At 38.0% G+C, this 14,490-nt stretch overlaps 1 protein-coding gene across 2 annotated transcripts in view; it reads right to left on the minus strand.

Moving 5' to 3' along the window:
• Positions 1-14,490, minus strand: part of ADCY1 (adenylate cyclase 1) — a 170,259-nt gene that overhangs the window by 52,694 nt on the left and 103,075 nt on the right. For both annotated transcript variants that reach the window (XM_085051677.1, XM_085051674.1), the window contains exons 8-9: positions 4,995-5,150; positions 1,082-1,276 (exon numbers count right to left, since the gene is read on the minus strand). In XM_085051677.1, coding sequence (XP_084907803.1) covers positions 1,082-1,276; positions 4,995-5,150 — 351 coding nt within the window. The remainder of the gene's footprint in view (positions 1-1,081; positions 1,277-4,994; positions 5,151-14,490) is intronic.

Raw genomic sequence — 14,490 nt, forward strand, 5'->3', positions numbered from 1 at the left:
ATCTACTTACTCATCATGAAAAAGTCCAGACATCCCTGGGTGCTCCCTTAAAGAAGCCCTGTCCCCTCAGCTGCTCAGGACAGGATACTAATGAGTGGACTTGGAGGCAGCTGCTAATGAGATACAAGGGCTCAGTTTTGAGCAGCTACTGTCCCTGATTACACTAAGCTACAGTATTAACAAGAAGATGCTTTTTGAGGGTGGAAACACATCAGTGTTTTCTCAGAAAGATCCAAAGTTCAATCTCATTTACATCAGCAGACCTTTCATGTTGAAAGAAAAAAGTTACAGTCAAACAATAAATTACTTGGGAAACTTGTAAACAAAATTTATGCTCAAAACCTTAAAAACTTTAGATCTAATATGGCACACAGACGTCTAACTTGAAACAGTTGTGACATGAAATCTTAGACTATAAAGAGACTTAGAGTGGAAAAATAAAAAATGCTACTGCCAAATTACTTCAAAACCGTAACACTTTTGCTTTTTAAAACACATAAACTAAAGGCTGTAAACACAAACAATTTGTATTCACAAACCACCCCCCCCAAGGTAGGAAAAATTGTTATCTTATATGCGTGCTTGTAAGTTTGGAGAAAATCCCCTGCTTTCAGTAGTCATGCTGGTGTATGATTACAATCGTCCCAGAGATTTAATGTTTGGAATTTTTTTTTTTATTTTTTAGAATTTCTGGATCAATACTTCTCAGACTACCTATGCATCTTCTTGTCATTAACACTTCTCCAGAGCAGATGAGTGAATAGGCAGACACACTGCAATGAGACAGCATGAAACAGGTGACTCAGGCAGTTTGGAGAAGCAAAAGAAAGATCAAAATACAGGATATATAGCATAGAGTAGGACCTTGATAAGTAGGACAATAGCAATCTTTCTTTTTATCCCCTTCAAAGTGTTTCTATAGAAGGCAGAGATAATGTCACCCTCTTAACTGAGAGACAGTCCAGTGGAGTATTTAAAGATAGTGAGTAGAATTTAAACATTACATGAAACCCAAACAAACCCCAATGCTAGTTGGCTCATAGTCACTGAAATGAGTAAAAATAAGTTTGAACGCCCTTACTTTATTTTCACGCTCAATTTGCTTATACTTCAGGGTAATGAAGTTCAAGTCAGCCATCTCAGACTCAGTTTGCCGGGCCTCTATCAAGCGACTGATGTATCTATTTACTCGAGTTCCTGGAGTGTTGTATACAACATTGGTAGAAAAAGAGGAACGATTCCTGAGTTTTTCAGAGGCTGTCCTTAATGCTCTCCTCTGCAGTACAGATGAAAGAAGCACAGATTTTATTAGCATTGAAATTTTTCATTGCTTTTCATATTACTTCAAGCTCACAGAGAGGATGTGGAATTCATTAAACAGAGCAACTAGAAAAGACAGAGTTCTTATCTCAGCGTGAATGTCATCTTTTTAAAACTCTTTACCTGAAATCATTATCTCATTCAAATTAACAAGAAAAACCTCACTTCTTTCCAAGATTTTAATCCAGAAATTATTTTCACATACGGCCCTGACACTTCTCTGCCGCTGAGGAAATAATCAGTTTTTTCCCAATCAGGGTGACTTTGCCTAGAAAAGCCATTTTGTTTTGGTTTATTTCCTTGACAGAAGACACGGAGCTCTGGACATCTTGAAGACAAGATAACCAGACTCTTCATGACACAGGAAAAGTCCTACTGTCTAGGTAACAACACATATTTCAAAAAGATAGTTTACCTTAAAGTCTTGCACAATGACCACATGTGACTATAGAGGGTCTGAAATCTCAAGTGTTACTATCTTTAAATCACTCAGCTGTTAACTCACTCACTCTCTTGTTAAGACCTCTTGAGTGTGCCTCAAGTGCACTTGCAGATCCAGGTGGAGCCATCCAATAAATTAATGGAGGTAACATGTGCCTAACTGGCTCCTCTGTGGCTGAGATAGGACAACAAACTAGATGATCACTCATAGCCCTTTCCAGCAGAAAAGATTTATCACAGAGCATATCTGAAAGGGATTTTAGACAAACTATCCCTTTTCACAGAGTGCACTCAAGAGGCAGTGAGCAGCATCTCAACCTGGTGGCCATCTTCAGTTGAAGGCTCTTTAATCTAAACCATTATGGCTAGATCTGCACTAGTGTGACTAGACAGTGGTCAAGCCTTATTTCCCAGAAGAGTTTTGACAAACAAGCCCAGGCACGTTCTACTATTTCTGTAAAGTTAAAAGAATATTTTTTATCTAGTATCTGCAGAGTTCAGGACAATTCCAAACATGATGAAACAATAAATCTACTCAGGATATAATAAGTAGAGTACATTAGAAAGATGTTAAAGAAGAAAACAAAATTTGTCTCTTCAGAACACCCAGTCCTCAATAGCCCACTCTAGAGGCTATACAGCAACATATCCTTTTAATCCAGATGGTAAAAAAAGATGGTAATCACTATTTAAGTTGTCTTGTAGGAATGGCAGTTTCCTTTATTATTTCACAAGAAATTCTCAGAAGTACCTCATTAGTGAACAAATTGTGATCTAGAGCAGTTCATTAGCTTACATAGTTTATATGTATATTATAGCTGAATACTTATAAGTATTATAACTATACTTATAACTATTACTTAAGAATAGTGGGAAGGGGTATCTGCTGACTGATACCTTAGTTTTATGTTTGTAAAAAAAATGAACTTAGCAAAGATGAAGTAGCTTTCCAAATCTTGCTTTGCTGGCTTTATATGTAGAGAGGAGGTAACACCAGCAGTAAAGAGTTATAAGGTTACGTTTTTCTTCAAAATATCAGATCCCATTACCTGGTAAATTGTCTGTGGTGTAAGAGCTAATCATTTCAACATGAAAACTAGTCTTGGGGACATATATGGATTAGACATCATAAACAGCCAACCAAATAACTATTTTCAGTGTTTCTAAACAGATTAATTTGCACTCTTGAAGCAGACATTTGTACCACTAATTTGTATGGAAATGGAATGCTTTTAGAAATACTGTCAGAAATACACAATTTTGCTCTCAATAAACTATGATTAATTAACATATGTATTGCCTAAGTTGCAGCAGAAATACATCTTCAGGGATGTTTTACAATTCAAATTTAAGCCTATAGTATAACAACAGGGGTGAGGAAAACAGCATTTAAATAAACATTACTTTAAAATCTGAATTGAGGGTAGATGAATATGGGTGTTATTCTGATATATGGAATAAATTTTATTATCTATTCTGCCATTTTGAAACGGTTAAAGTTTCTATCCTTAATCAGAATGGCTGTTTCTTACATATGTCAATTTCCCCTAGGTCTCTTATTTGTATCTCATTATTTCTCACAGTAGACTTACACCATGCTTATATGTGATCAAAATCCAGCAGTTATATTTCTCATAAATAAAATAAAACCTTCAAAGGCCTTCAAAGCCTTTAAAGATCCCACTTGTTTTAAATTATTTACATGATTTGAGGACTGAAAACTCTAAAGAAACCCTACATTGTAACCCTGTGTATTTATATTAATATCATATAATATAAATTCATGGCATGTTACACAAACGTGACAAAAGCTCAGAACAACTGTTTCTGTTACTTGATAGCATCGTGGAACTTTTTTGCCAACGTTCTGACATAGAAAAATTTCGTCAGAGCCCTTAGAAATCCCCCTAACATGGGGATTTTCTGTGTATATTACCATATTTATATGTACATTTCCAAAAGACACAATGTAAAGTATTGCATATGCTTCAAAGAATGTGTGGGTTACTTTTTCTCAAAGATAGCACTAACTCACAATTGGAAGGCTTTGTACATGGCCAATTTCAAAATCAAATCTGGAGTTTCTGAATGTCTTCCCTTAAACTCTGTTTTAAAGGAACTAATTGACTTTTCTCCCCTTTTCCTGCAGAGGAAACACAAACCCATGTAAAACACAAAATATGAAAGTTATGCTTTCTGAAAGTAAGATTTAGACTGAATATTCAAAAAATGAAAAGAAAAAAAGGTAAAAGCAAAGGTGAAGCAATCAGTCAAGCTGAATTACTGATTTCAATGCTGAAGTGCCACCGCTCACTGGTGGAGTGACCTGTGTAATATTGCCACCTGCTGTCAAAGGAAACAGAACAAGCAACTCTCAAGGTTTTTGTCCATAAATTTCTGAGTGCATTCATCCATAGAAAATAAGAAAACCAGACTACTAGTAGGCAAAGAAATTTTGATTTACAGCATTACTAGGTATCTATGAAAGCAGAATTCATATTTGTATTAGGGACTTTTATGTTTAGGATTTGTACTATGGACTAAGAGGGGTTTTGGCTAATCAGTTGCCCTTCATACTTCAGAGAACCATCTAGAGATACAAAATTATTCAGTTGGTTTGCATTTGCCCCCACCAGCTTCAGACTGGGATGGACAAAAGATGCAAAAGAAGACATGTTTAAAAGGATGGAAACAGCCTCAGAAATCCTAATTCGTGTGAAATTAAGTAGTAAAAGCCACATAGGACACCTATGCTGGCTTTTCCTAGAGCAGCTTCAAATTTGAAGCCTTTTTATGTGGCTAGCACAGGTTTTTCCCACGAGAATTCTTCTTGTGTTTTATAAATAAAGATAAAGCTTGGATGTTATTGGAACAGTGTCCCAGAACTTGGACACTGCAGGCCTGGCCAATCAGGCCTGGGGGAAGGCTTCTGACTGACCAATCTGGGTGACTTTTGAGAACTCTATATATGTGATGAAATCAAAACAATAAAGGTCATTCCTTCTTGCCACTGAGAACTGGTGCCTTCATTACTCTGCTAGCTGCTCAACAGCGACATTTTTACAATTAAATTTTGTCTTTACTGTGAGAATTAGATTGTTCTAGCTCCAGCAGGAACACCATAAACTTCTTTATCAGCTGGTAACATCACCCCATATGTTCTCAAAGATGGTCTGCTTGATGCAGTCCTGGAACTGATGCCCAAAGAGATGCACTTGGCCCACATGGATTACCTTATCGTCATCCTCACATGTCATGACATTGGAAAAAGGGATCTCCGCTTTGAACATCTTGCGACAGTGCATGAGCTGAACAAGCAGATAGCAGACTGTCTTGAACTTCATTCTTTTGGCAGGCTTAATGTCTGAGAGAATCAGTCCAGGAAATATCTGTTGGTCAGAAAAATCGTATTTATAACCATGTCATTGCATTCCCATGCAGACATACACACTTACAAGGCATTTGCACCCCCTCGTGGTCAAAACAAAACAATATTCTAGTCAAGAAGCAATGTTTTTTGATAAACATCCTATATTTGCAAATGAAGATTACTTCATCCTTCTTAAACATGACATGTAAACAATCTATTGAACAGACTTTATGTAAATTCATCCTTAACATTTTGGGAACAGCTTTCTGCTTAGAAATCTGAACTATAAAAAAATGCATTAATGAAAATTTCATCAAAGAGATAATATTTGTATTTGTTTAACATTAAAATAATTTTTGGGAAAATACAGGAAAAATAAGGAGGAAATTGCATTTTTATTAATTGATGTTAAAAAATACAATTTCAGTCTTTTTCTTCTTTCCTTATTTTGTTACTTCAGCCATTGGCAATTTCATGAAATCTGAAGAAGATAACTTTTGCTTTCAAGATAGACATATATATGCCTTAAAATGAGGCTGTGAGGCATTGAGGTTATATCTAACAAAGCAAGGTTATTTCTTCAAAGCAAGAAGTGTTATACCACAGAGAAATAGTCTCAAATGGTAAAATATAATCTTATATATATAATCTATATATATTCCTTTCACCACGGAGCTCCCAGTTCAGCAAGGACAAATATTTTCTTGGTTAACTATTAAGCATGTATTTAACTCTTGCTGACTTCAGCAAAGCTCTAACACGTGTTCAGATGCTTTCTCAGATCAGGATATCATATCTTTAGTATTTATATGAAACTTGGACATGCTTCTGGCACATGGAATGTGTAAAGCAGAGTTAATGAAAAACATGGCAGGACCTCATGCCTCCACAGTATGGGAATTCAAGCTTTTAAAATTAATATCTTCTGGAACAGCAGAATAAAGAGGCACAGAGGATATGGTCCCTGGTTTTCCTAGGTAAAAAAGACAGAGCAAATCACTCTCTAACAACTTTATTCAAATGCTCTTAAAATCCACAAATGACAAGGAGAATTTGCTGTGCATTATTCACAATACTATGACTTACTAGAGCTGTTTACATCATTACTTCAATGATCAAAGAATGAAGAAGAAACTGAAAGTATTTGTTTAATGCATGTTTTCTTGCATACCTAAATTTAGACAGACAGGGCAAATAACACTGATTATATTCTGAATGACATCTCAGATATTGGTTTGTTGTAATGTTTCACACATACAGTCATGCACTTGCATTTTCTGGACAACCAAGGATATACAATTTTGAACTTTCCATACCCTGTTTAGTCAGTTACACTGTGGCTATAAAACACAATAGTGACCAAATGTTGCATTTGTATTTTTTTCCTATCAGACAGCCACGTTCTCAACATTTGACAGACTTCAAATGTGCAAAGGTGCCTAGGTGCTTTATTGTGCACTGGAAGACTGACTGAAGCCAACTAGCATCACTGCACTGTGCTACACTACACGGTCAGCAGCTGAAATCTATAAGGACATTAGTGTATCTAGTGTGTAATCACTTGCGTAAGTGGAAGTTTAACAAAAGCCTGTTTGAAGAGATTTCCAATATGAACCCTTTCTTTCAGGGGCTTTCTGGCAGAAGACTTACCACTGAATTGCATAGAAGATACTGTACAAGGACATTCACATACTAATCATCCTTTAGGTATTCCTAAGGACACCAAGTAGATAGTTGTTAGGCTTCACTAAGGCAGATATGATCAGCTTTTGAGCTGCAATTCCCAACAGCTAAAACATAATTTTTGGAGAAGTATTCCACTTACAAATCTTCCTAAAGTAGTTACAATTCCTCTAGAAGTTCTATGTATTTTACAAAGTACCTCTATCAACCTTTTGATACAACAAAAATGAGCAATTTTCTTGAAACTCCCTCCAATTCTGCATTTTGTTTCATTATCTGAAATTTACAGGTGGACCGTATCTCAACAGATCATTAGCTTGTTCTTTGCTTAAACCTTTCACAACGGACATTGCAATAATTAGGTCAACTATTTTGGTCTTAGGTCACCCTTAGATTAGCTTGGAAAGATGATTCTAAATGAATTCAGAAACCCACAAAAACTTCCTGACAGCCTTCATTATGGAAATGCCACAGTTTAGATGCAGGAGTGGCAAAGAATAGGTAGAGCATCTTACTAGCAAAAGATCCAAGAAGGCATGATTGTGAAAGGTGACCACACGCGCATGACTATATCTTCCTACAAGGATTTGAAGTCCTATGAAAAGAGAAGAATTTAGATTTTCCTCCATGCAAACTTCTTATAATAGATGTGTTTCTAAGACGAACCTGCAACCTGAAAATTTGGAATGGGTGTCCCTGCCACCAACATGACTTTTCTCCAACCACGTGTTTTTCTTCAGTTTCCTGAGTTTATCTTCAAATCAGTATGTAGGACATTTTTAGCTCTTACCATTGACTTTAGGAATCTTACTGGCAGATAATATATCAACAATATACCCCCTTTATATGCTGGAAATAGAGCAAAATTTTCCAGCTGTTTTGGAGTTAAATAGAAATTTCAGCTCAGGTCACTGAAAAAAATGGAGTAGTGTGATATCCCCAGTAGAAGAAAAACAGTGACAAAATGCACTTTGTCACTCACAGTGACAAAGTGAGTTTTACAAAAGCTCACCAAAACAATTAGGGTCCTCATGTGTAGTACATACGAGAAGAACCTGAGGGAATTCAGTTCCATTAGCTGGAAGAAGAGAAGGCTAAGGAGGGATCTACTTGCTGTCTTTAACCACTTACGTAGTAGTTGTAGAGAACACACAGCCAGATTAATCCTGAATATTACTCAGAAAAAAGCATGAGAGGCAATGAATATAAAAGGTTGTACCAAGGGAAATTCCTATTTGATACAAAAAGTTTAGCTGTGAGGATGATCAAGCACTGGAGCTGGCTGCCCTGAAAGGCTGCCAGTCAGGAAAACACTCAGCACTTACTCAAAGATGAATCTAACTGCAAACCAGCCCTGCTTTGAGCAAGGAGGTCAACCACATGAACTCTAAAGGCCCCATTCAAATTCAGCTACTGTGCAATGATATGAGTATTTGTGAACACACCTAGCTACTGTTCTTCATGGTTGGCCAAGAACATAACCACTCAAAGGACACTGCATACACACAAGTTGGACCACTGACAGTTCTCAGCAGATCCTTATAATTTTATTTATAATTTTGGTTGATTGGCTGGGTTTTTTTGGTTGTTTTTTTGTTGGGTTTTTTTGTTTGTTTGTGTTTGGTTTTGTTTTTTGTTTGTTTGTTTTTGTTTGATTGTTTTGGGTTTTTTTAGTCAAGTGGTTTCAGGACATATTGTTTCTGCACTGGGAGTGAGGATTTGCCATTCTACTACTATATATATACAGTATCAAAAATACAAAGAAATTCTCTCTCACTTTCACCTTACAAATCATATCCTTTTTTTATTCTTGCTTTTACAGCAGAACAACAATTTCGACACAGTGAACTTCTCAGTGAAATATTGTGGTGGTTTTGATTGGCCCAAAACATCAGTAAAGTATTCTTTTACATCTAAGAGAAATTTGGACTTCTCAGAAGCTGTTGTGGTAGGCCTGGGGAGGTGTCTAAAGAGTGGGGAGTGGCACAAAAATGGCTCCAGTGTGTCCTGAGTGAAAGTTCTGGAAGTTTTTACATCAAGTCCAGCAGAGCCAATCTCTGATGGCTCTGAAGGTGATGGACATGCTACTGGCCAAGTTTGGGCCAATTAGAGGTGCTAGTTAGGCCTCTGTGAAAACATATTTAAGAAGAAATCAAAACAAGGTAGGCACGCACTTCTTTGTAGTTGGAGGAGGAGGAGATAGAGGTAAAAATATGTGAAGGGAGAACAGCATGGAAATGCCAAGGTCAGTGGAGAAGGTGGGGGAGGAGGTGCTCCAGGTGCCGGTGCTAAAAACCCTTTGCTAGCCGTGGTGAAGACCATGGGGAGAGCAGGAGGTCACCCTGCAGCCCATGGAGTCCACAAGGATGCAGAAATCCACCCATAGCCCACGTCAGAAGAGCAGGTGAATGCCTGGAAAAGACTGTGGACCAGTGGGAGTCTCATCTAAAAAGTTAAAGGTGCAAAGGCCTTGCAAGGGAGAGAAAGGCCTTGCTCTTGGAATGGAAGCAGCCTGGCCTCGGCTCGGGAGGGTCTGCACAGCACCTTATGAACAAAAGAACTCATGTTGCAGCAGAATTTGAGTGGGATGTTGCTTGTGAGTTTGGACCCACGCCATAGAAGTTCCCAGATGACTGTCTCTTGTGGGAGGGATCCCGTGGCTAAGTAGAGAACCCCTCTCCCTGATAGACTGACCAGAGAACAAACCCCTCTCACCCTGCCCCCTGTCTGTGTTGTTAGTTTGGAAAGAGGGAAGAGGGGTGAGCAGAAAGACTGCTTCTTAAGAAAGTGGGGGTGAGAGCAGAGAAACTGTCTGGAGACAGAAAGAGATAAGTAGAGATAAAGAGTATTTGTAGTAGAAGAATTGTGGTGATGAATAGATTTATGGACCTGCTCTGTGAAAGAGGACTGAGAAAATACCCCACATCCTGCCTCCCCACCCAAGCTGTTAGTTAAAAGGAAGAAAGGGAGTGAATAAAAATAGGTTCGTAAGAGGGAAGAGGTGAGTAAACAAAATAGTGTATGAAAAATTTATTTTTGCCTTGCACTTACCCTCCAACTCTGTTAAATAATTAAATCACTTTTTGCAGCTTTAAGCCTAGAGCCTGTCTGCCCTTTTCTTCTGTGCGTCCACCTACCGGTGTCCTATCTCACTTAACTCATGAGATTAGTGTATATTTTTACAGTTTTTTTTCTTGCAGCAAGAAAGAGTCAAAGTGCCTAGCATTTAGTCAGGGTCAAACCCTGACAAATATTTAAGTAATCTCACCTTCAGCTCTAAGTCTCTGATAAAGTCAAGAAATGCAGTGCAGTCTGTTAAAACAGACTTCAAAAAAACCCTCCAAATGAAAAACCCAACCCCAGTGTCTTTCACTCTGTTTTTTCTCTGATTTTGCTCCAGGCCATCATTACAGAAAAGCTGGACTGCAGCATTCCCATTCCAGCTCATTTTGTCAATGCATTTTACTTTCTCACATATTTTCGACCCTTGGCATCATCTCTAATTCTGTTCACTGTTCATTTAGTTCACAATTTTAGTGAAGGTTGGTTGTTTGCTGCAACAGCTGACAAAAAAGGGTAAGAGCTGGGATGTTCTATCAGAGCACTGTGAAAGCAGCCAGGGCTATCCACAGTTTTGTGAATGCAACAAACAAACAAACATTAATTAAAATACTGGGAAAACACCCCAATGTTTGAATGTTATGTAATATTCTGATAAGTATTTAAGTGGTGCTCATCTGAGATTCTCAGAAATATCAGCAGACTGTTATTTCCCTGACTACATTAAACCTCAGTGCATAAAATGGCAAGGGAAAGATGACACTAATGTAATTCAAAACACATTTACAGAAACTGTAAATGCTGTAGCACTGTGTTTTTCTGTGTTTTCCATCTACAGGCAGGCAGGACTGTAGTGTTTGTTCCATGACTATCTTCAAGATATTTTGTCCCAAGATAGGTGAGCAAATTCTTTTTCTTGGTTTTTTTTTCCTTCTTCCTGTAGTTAAAATCATCAGACAATTTTTTCCATCCATAGAAAAATGCCCTTTGTGCAAGGAAGTTGACCACATGACCTCTAAAGGCCCCATCCAAATTCAGCTACTGTGCAATGATATGAATATTTGCGAACACACTTAGCTGCTGTTCTTCATGGTTTGCCAAGAACATAACCACTCAAAGGACACTGCACAAGCTGGACCTGCCCTTATGAAATATTTTCCGTATCACACTTCAGCTATCCAAAAGGAAAGTGTACTAGGGATTTTTACCAGAAAATAATACAGCTTCCGTAAGACAAACTTTTAACATTCAGAATAGTGTGACCACTTTCTTCACACATATGTAGAAAAAGTTTTTTGCAGTTTTTAAGATTAAACCAATCTCTAGGAGATCAGTAACAGAAAAAAATCTTAAACCAGAGCGTACGTCTTTCCCTCCTACAGATTCCCCATTTATGGAGGAATGGAAAGAGAGAATTATGCTAGAGCACATAACTAATTCTATCATCACTGCAAGCCCAAACTGCAGGCTTTCACATTGATGGTGATACACTAGCAGTTTCATAGCTACTGCAGGAGCAATCCTGAAATGTAGAGCAACACACTCTGCAACACAAACATCATTCTTCTGTCTGCGTTTGCAGGGTGGTAACACAAGCAATTTATTTCCAGTGTTTGGGTTTGTATATTCCAACAACCTGGGCACTGCAAAGTTTCAGGCACAGAACAGCCCCTGTCCAGACACAAGATTGAGCTTCCATTAAAAGACTGCATGTCTCTCTGTTAAGTCAGGTCTGCAAAGGTATATCTACGGTGTCAAAATCTGAAACACTCAAGTGATGCATTCAGATTGCTAGTTAAATTCCTTGGAAGAAGCTGTCAGTCATTGAGAGCAAAGACCACCCTTGGACTACACAAGTCATGGCAGCAGTGGCAGCTGCATGTAGCCGCCAATTTGGAAGAAGAAATCATCAGTGTGTGCCCAGTTATAGACCCAGATGCCTAACTTGTGGCATTTCAAATTAAAATAATTTTGTCAAATATATTTTTGCTTGCTATGTGCTACTAAAGGAGAGAATTTTTATAGTAGCAGGTGAAGTTTTTACAGTCCCTGCATTAACTGTGAAGCTCTCTTCTGTCACTATTTACAGTTAAAGACTCAGAGCTCTAGCACTCCATAAGGGCTGATAAGCATACAGTCACTGAAGTAAAAATATCATCAGAATTAATTTGTCCAGAAAATTCACATCTTACAATAAATATGAAAACTTTCTTGAGACAAAGTAAACTGAATATTTTTAGAAGAGTCAGATGCCCAAAAAATCCTAGGGATCTGTTAAGCATACAGGTGGATTTATTGGGCCGTAAACACTCATTGGAAAACAGAAATTTTACATGACTGGAAAAAGAAGACAAGATGAGAACAATGTGGTATGTTCCCCCAGACCTAACCAGAATGATGAAATCAAATTAACTTTGGAGAGAAAGAAATTTCCCACAAATACAGATGGAACTTCATTTCCAATGGAGATAAAAAAATTAAAATAATTAAGTGCAGCAATTTTAGACTTATTGTACAACTTCCTTTCTTCTGTAGCCTTTTTTCTCTTCTTTTAATCAGGTTAGACAAAATCTAACAAACTTCTATAAAAACTCTTAGTAACACATGGGTAATAGACATCAAATTGTTTCACTTTTAAAAGCTTAATCAGAGTATTATCAAGACATTATATAAAGCATACCAAAAGCAGTTCTTCTTGTGAAACATGCTAGTTGCTTACAGTGAATTACCAATAAAGTCAAAGACAAGCATATGTTGTTACTGTGTATTTCATCTATACGAAGCAAAAAAGTCATCATGAATCTGTTGTTTTCTCTGTGTTATATTGCATAATGTTCTTTCCATGTTGGGGCTAAAAAATCAAATCAGCCACAGGAAAGACATAAGCAGACAAAACCTCTTGGCTGGCAGTAGAAAGATATAAAGCCTAGCTATTTATTATAATATAGAAGGCAAATAATATGCTTCATGCAACAAAGCTATGTCCATTTTCAGTAAAGGAGGATGTACTCTGTTGTTTCTCGCTCTGGGGAGGCGGCAGAACCCAGAAACCTCATGAACGAGGTCTGCCGCGGTGTGTACCTCCACTCAAATCCATGCCGGGCGGGGCCGGAGCGCGCTCAGTGTGGCATGAAGCTCAAGCAACAGAAACTCTGCAGGAAACGTGGGTGAGGCAAAAGAACATACTGGACACTGTCTCTGGCTTCCCAGGGAGGTTTATTCGGGTCTTCGGGGGGGTTTCAGGGAAGAGGAAAGGGGAAGGAAAGCGGGGAAAGGACGAAGGGGCTGGGAGCCTAAAAACAGTGACGACCGGGCTGACGCTGGCGTGTGCTTATAACGGAAGGGAAGGGGGGAGGGATTGGCTCTCCAGAGCCGGAAGGTCTGAGGGGAAGAAAGGCAGGGATACACACCAATAGATTTCTGATAAGGCAGGATGCATATTTCAAAAATAGCCAATAACATACAGAGCAGGGGAACAAAGGAAAAGCTTCGTGGAACCCTGCAGAACCACATTGCTACAGTACTCCTAGACAAAAATATTGCCTTTTGAATAAGAAAGATGAAAAATTTGTTTGTTTTCCTGTTACTCCATGGTGATAGGAGTGCAGTGCAGGACGTTTAAAGTCTCATCTGTTTGTGCCAGATGAAAAAACAAAATATTAAAGTGATGTGACAGCCCTTGCCACTTTTCTTGCATCTGTGGCATGCAAGTCAGAACAAGTATAGAAAGAATGATTGGGCATTGGAATAAGCTGCCCAGACTGGTGGTGGAGTCACCATCCCTGGAGGTATTAAGGAAAAGACTGGATGTGGCACTCAGTACCATGGTCTAGTTGATATGATGGTGCTTGGTCATAGCTTGGACTTGATGATCTCAGATGACTTTTCCAACCTAGTTAATTCTGTGTGATTCTGTCTGAATCTCAAGTTGCTGAATTTCTACCTATTTGATTGTAAGTCAGAGAAATTGTGATCGACCTTTTAAGCTGTAAATCCATCTGCTGTTGACAATAAATTATACCACAGGTGTGTACTGTAGATAATTGCTCTAGGTAATTCAGACATTTCAAGAGTTTTTACATTTTAAATAGCATTTTCCAAAGGATGTTCCTAAGCTGCATTTACTTATTAAGAGCCTTCAATATTTCGACTGATTTTTCCTGAAATTTATAAGACTGACAATAGTTCTTTCCTCTTCCGCAAACATTTCTTTAATTTCTCTTTTTAAGTAGACCAATGGTATTTTTGTTTGGCTATGATTTTTTATGGGCAAAAATAAAACTTAAGTTTTAGCCATCTGTATTGGAATGTTTAGGGCTTGATTCAATAAAGCAAATCACACAGGACACAAAACACCACACCTCTAACCAGCATCCACATCCCTCTGGCAGGAAAACTAAATAAAGATTCAGAAAAAAATGTGGCATTCACCTGGATTTTCAGAACAGTTACAGTATTGCTCAAAGATTTCAGAAAAGAGAGCAGAGCTATCCAAGCTACAGAAAGGATTTTCTGAGACTGCTTGGCATGGCTTCATATGTACATGGTAAGGTAGGAAAGAGAAATGTCAGTCTCTTCAGAAAAGCAGCTAGTTTCCAAAGGGCAAAGAGATATGG

Source organism: Lichenostomus cassidix, chromosome 2 (genome assembly GCF_008360975.1).
Source record: "Lichenostomus cassidix isolate B80296 chromosome 2, HeHo_3.0, whole genome shotgun sequence".
In the NCBI taxonomy this organism is placed as follows: Eukaryota; Metazoa; Chordata; class Aves; order Passeriformes; family Meliphagidae; genus Lichenostomus; species Lichenostomus cassidix.